Raw genomic sequence first — 5,758 nt, forward strand, 5'->3', positions numbered from 1 at the left:
ACACAACTTTAAACAACGGCCAATTACTGAGCTGTTCAGACTACATGACTTGCTCGCTGTGAAGACTGGAGTCTTTAAGTTGTTAATGTGTTCACACTACGTGAAACTACGTAAATGATCTGCAACAGGAGGTGACACACTACACGAGCAGTGAACAATTCTGTCACCCAGTGACTCAATTCGGTCCCCAGACCACGTTTTGTCACAGAAAAATGCGAGAAGTGGAATGGAAAATGACTCGAAAAACATGCGACATGGGAATTGTTTATGTGAAAATGGACGTCGGAAAGAAATTTGCGCTTCAAGCTGTTTGCTTGATGATCTGCTTGGAAAAACCTAGAAAAAGAAATAAACAAATGAAGGATTCCTATGGGTGAAGGAATGGATCAGCATACGGCGGCAATTTCCTGTGACTTCAACCCATGGCTTGCTGTCATTGGCTGTAGCTCGTCGCGTCACTTGACATCACATGTCGAGTCAGATGACAGCTCCAGTTATTTATCATGCTAGATATTTATCTGGCATCTGCGAGGCATCATCGACGCGTCAGGGAGCCTCTTTGATGAGTCCTTTACTAGTTCACACATAATGATTGTTTCATTGTTTAATAACTAATTGTACATTAAAAATGTGTATTAAGACATCTGTTTACATATGTTTTTATTTAAATAAAAATAATTTGGCTAAATTACAAAGTAGTTCATTATTTAATACTTTAGTTCATAATCACGCTTTTTATTGGAAATTAATTTATAAATTAAATTATAAATCACAGATCACCTGCAAGTGTGCGTACGTGAATCAGCCTCATATCCCGCCCTGTACACGCCAATTTTTAATTTGATAAATAGTTTACAAACTATCCCGCCATTTAATAAATAGTCAATGCAAAGCACCTCATGAATGCTGATTCGTATATTAATAAACCAGTGGCATCCAATCCGCTTGTTAAGCCTGATGTCACGCACCATAATGGACGTATGTTGTTTCCTGGTCCAATCGCTATCAGATGCTATAGAAAATAATAAAAAATGATGTAAAACCCCCGATCCCATCCTTTATCTCCGTAACGAAATCACAAATGGTCACACATGAGATTCACTGAGATTTCCAAATTAATAATTGTTATAATTATTAATAATAATAATAATTATATTAAAGCCAAAGGAGGTCTCTGCAGCATTTAAATGTTTACAGCATTTAGACTGATCATTAACAGCTCATTAAATCACCTCATTAATTAGTGGTGTCCTTCACCTGAGTTAAAATTTGAAGATATATTTGTTATGAACATAGTTAGGACTGATAACGAGAACACAAAGAGAAATGATTGTGCGTGAGCTTAATGGCTTTTTTCCCCCTAAATTTTCAGACTTTGACATTCGATGATTATGCACAGTATTTAAGGAAAACATATTTAGTATTTATTTACACCGTGTTCTGCAGTTATCATATTTGAAGCTCTCCCTATTCAGTCAGATCATCTCCTCCTCATGCGCTCGTAGTGTGATGGAGACACAGCGCTGACTAAATATTTAGATTGAATTTTTATTTAAGATTTGAGTTGGATTTTACAAGAAGGTGCATGAAACAATTATCGCTCAATACAAGCACAAATAACTCTGCAGATTTAATCTTCGTGATAATGTGAATCTTTAACGGATATGAGGTCAAATTAAATGTGTGTGAGGCATTAATGCTTATAATCGTTTTTATCAATCTTAGTTTCTGCAATCTAAGTTCACTAACTCACCATTTGTGTCGCCTCTTGTCTCCAGAATGTGCGTACGCATGGGTCAGAGTTTGCGTGCAGGTGCGCAAATTTTTCCGTCATGTTTGTTTTTATAAATCCCACCTTTTGCGTGGGAAGTGGTGTACGCCTCTTTCAGGGCATGTTTTGTGCATATACGCAACGGTTATAAATGAGGCCCCTGGTCCTCCATAACCAGATAAAATGTTACATGCTCTGGACACTCTAGGTCTTAATTCTTGTTCATGGTGTCAGGATATAAGCTCATGCTGTGTTTGGGAGCATATGTCCTTGGTTTGTTTGCTGTGTGCACTGTAAACCCGGATAAGTTGAATCTACTTAAAAAAATCAAGGTAACTCGTTGCCTTAAAATTTTTAAGTAATGAAGCATTAGTTGAATAAGTGAAGTGTACTACGTTCAATGTACTTGAGCCCATAATGGAATGGAATAGAACATTTAAGTTGAATGTACTAATAACCGAGTTATAGTAACTGAAGATACTTAGTTTAAACAATCATTCCCACCCATTTATTTAACTCAGCTTGTTAAGTAAGCATTACTCCATTACCAATTCGACTAAATTGTATATTCTAACTGACCCAACTTAACTTTTTTAGTTACTGAAACTCAAAATATGTCTTTCAATCAATAGAGCCGTGTAAAATACATACATACAACTGCAACATTACACTGATCCATTTTTTTTATTGAACATGTCTTTTTTTCAGGAACAAAGGAAACAATGCCATGGCCTAATAGGCTTCTAGTGTGACGTTATCTCAGTGATGGCATGAAAAGAAAAAAAATATCTTCCTCTTTACCTCCAATCATTACAATATTGTACTGCGCCTCTTCAAATTTGGTTGACAAACTGGCAAGATAAAACTCAGCCCTGCTGAACACTGGCATCTTACATTTATACTTCAACACTTAACATTTACTCTTCAAATTTGGTTGACAAACTGGCAAGATAAAACTCAGCCTTGCTGAACACTGGCATCTTAACATTTACAAATAACAAATGTGTCCATGGGGGAAAAAAAGTGTGTGAGAATGAAAGAAGAGAGAACGGGAGGGTGAAAAAAATAACAGAGCAGATACCTGTATGGAGAGCCCATACTCTCCCCTCCACCTCTACCTCCCTTTCTCTCTTCCACCCCTCTTCTCTCTACCCCACTCCTCCATCTTGGCAATTGTGAACTCGATCATTAACAAAAAATGTTTCTCTTCAAATAATAAAATAATAAAGCATGTGTGAGACAGAATAAGGGTGAAAAATAAAACTGACAGTAGATACCCATCTAGAGCCCATACTTCCCCCTCCTCCTCCCTCTGTCTCCCCTCCTCACGACCCCCCATGCTTTCTCTATCCCCATGTAACATTTTTTTTAGTCTGTCCTTCTCTCCTTACCCTCTCTCTCTTCACTTTACTTTACTTTTACTGCCAATTAATAAAAAAAACCCATTTGTGACTTGGGAAGAGGAGATGCTGGATCTTACATTGCAAGTTGATTCTTGAGTGTTTGAAGTTTAGGTTTTAGATCTGTCTTACCTAAGTTCAGAAGTACCTGTTGAAAAAAATCAAAAGTGTTCTTCATGTACTTTGGGTAGTTGAGGTGCAGTGCATAGGTAAGTCCGAAGACAATGTACATGGCCTGGGGCAGGCTCTCAACATCCATCACAATGTTTCCCTCCAAGATGATTCCCACTGAGGATGCATTGTGGTGAAGGGACTGCGTGTGTGGAGTGATGTTTTCCTGTTCATGGCAGAGGATCCCCACTGGCACATCATTGTACAAACCTTCCTCATCATCAACGTCCTGAAAAAAGGAACAGGGCACGATCACATCAACATGACAAGATAGTGCTACAAACACCCTCTATAGGTACACAGCCCTCATGTCTGCCCTATCCAGTGTCCACCCACTTCCCAGTGCAGCGACCGCTACAGAAAATCACTCAGGACAGGTGCAAGAAGCATCCACAAATGATCTGGGGTGAACACAGGTCACAATTTTGGAGTATGCCTCCTCCATAGAAGTTTTTTCAAACAACAATAACAATAAAAAAGAAACTATTAACACATGCACACCTTAAAATAATATGTATGGTAGGGAGAGAGGAGGGGAGGTAGAGAACAGGGGGAGCAAGGGAGGGGAGGTAAAGGGAGGTAGAGAAAAAACAAAGTTGCTTACAAAGCAGGCCTTGACGAAGGTGGATGGATCATCGCCAAGAATGACAGGAAGCCCCCTGAGGACAAGGCATCTGACTTCTGTCACATCCGAAGCCTGGTGGATTAAGGGAGCAAAGAGGACACCACACACTTAAAATGGGGTCCATATGTTACCCTGAACTCTATGTGCACACACATAATCAATAATACACAGCAGAGCCATTTACGTACTGGACCTCACCTGTTAACTCACACAGTGTTCTTGACATTATGCATACAGGTAGTTATTTTCATACCTCATTTACAGATCAACTAGCAAAACCTGGCAAACTAATGTAATGGGTGGCAAGTAATTACTCTGAGGAGTTAGTTTGGCCAATTCAACTCCATTACACATAGGCTACTCAAAGTTAAAGAGAAGAAAGCATCTACCAACAGGATAGCTCACATTACCAGTACATTTATTTACACCACATGTGTGTTCTTTCAAGCAAGAGTTGAAAATCAATTAACCTTTGTTTGTCGCATCAGGTCAGCCAAGACCTGCCCTGTGAGGCCCCTCTTTGCCTTGAAGATTTCCATGAGCCTGGGACTGTGATGGTCTAGGGCCTCGTAGAACTCCTGTCTCAGGCTCTTACCAACCACCCTGCTGAACTCCAGACACACCTGAAACATGTAAAAACAAAACATGTTCATGTTCAAATGAGTTGACACCATGATGTGATCTTTNCATGGGGGGGGGGGGGGTGGGATTGGGGGGGGAAGTGTGTGAGAATGAAAGAAGAGAGAACGGGAGGGTGAAAAAAATAACAGAGCAGAAACCTGTATGGAGAGCCCATACTCTCCCCTCCACCTCTACCTCCCTTTATCTCTTCCACCCCTCTTCTCTCTACCCCACTCCTCCATCTTGGCAATTGTGAACTCGATCATTAACAAAAAATGTTTCTCTTCAAATAATAAAATAATAAAGCATGTGTGAGACAGAATAAGGGTGAAAAATAAAACTGACAGTAGATACCCATCTAGAGCCCATACTCCCCCCTCCTCCTCCCTCTGTCTCCCCTCCTCACGACCCCCCATGCTTTCTCTATCCCCCATGTAACATTTTTTTTAGTCTGTCCTTCTCTCCTTACCCTCTCTCTCTTCACTTTACTTTACTTTTACTGCCAATTAATTAAAAAAAAAACATTTGTGACTTGGGAAGAGGAGATGCTGGATCTTACATTGCAAGTTGATTCTTGAGTGTTTGAAGTTTAGGTTTTAGATCTGTCTTACCTAAGTTCAGAAGTACCTGTTGAAAAAAATCAAAAGTGTTCTTCATGTACTTTGGGTAGTTGAGGTGCAGTGCATAGGTAAGTCCGAAGACAATGTGGAGTGATGTTTTCCTGTTCATGGCAGAGGATCCCCACTGGCACATCATTGTACGAACCTTCCTCATCATCAACGTCCTGAAAAAAGGAACAGGGCATGATCACATCAACATGACAAGATAGTGCTACAAACACCCTCTATAGGTACACAGCCCTCATGTCTGCCCTATCCAGTGTCCACCCACTTCCCAGTGCAGCGACTGCTACAGAAAATCACTCAGGACAGGTGCAAGAAGCATCCACAAATGATCTGGGGTGAACACAGGTCACAATTTTGGAGTATGCCTCCTCCATAGAAGTTTTTTTCAAACAACAATAACAATGAAAAAGAAACTATTAACACATGCACACCTTAAAATAATATGTATGGTAGGGAGAGAGGAGGGGAGGTAGAGAACAGGGGGAGCAAGGGAGGGGAGGTAAAGGGAGGTAGAGAAAAAACAAAGTTGCTTACAAAGCAGGCC

General features: G+C 40.2%; 1 protein-coding gene across 1 annotated transcript; it reads right to left on the reverse strand.

Annotated features, from left to right (window-relative positions):
* Positions 1-2,066: 2,066 nt before the first annotated feature.
* Positions 2,067-5,004, reverse strand: LOC130550390 (uncharacterized). The gene is made up of 4 exons (XM_057327847.1): positions 4,960-5,004; positions 4,438-4,590; positions 3,947-4,039; positions 2,067-3,571 (listed from the first exon to the last, which is right to left on the reverse strand). The coding sequence occupies exons 1-4, from the start codon at positions 5,002-5,004 to the stop codon at positions 3,248-3,250; spliced, it is 615 nt and encodes a 204-aa protein (XP_057183830.1). The 3' UTR covers positions 2,067-3,247.
* Positions 5,005-5,758: the final 754 nt, after the last annotated feature.

The sequence above is a fragment of the Triplophysa rosa genome, unplaced genomic scaffold (assembly GCF_024868665.1).
Source record: "Triplophysa rosa unplaced genomic scaffold, Trosa_1v2 scaffold2_ERROPOS903570, whole genome shotgun sequence".
NCBI lineage: Eukaryota > Metazoa > Chordata > Actinopteri > Cypriniformes > Nemacheilidae > Triplophysa > Triplophysa rosa.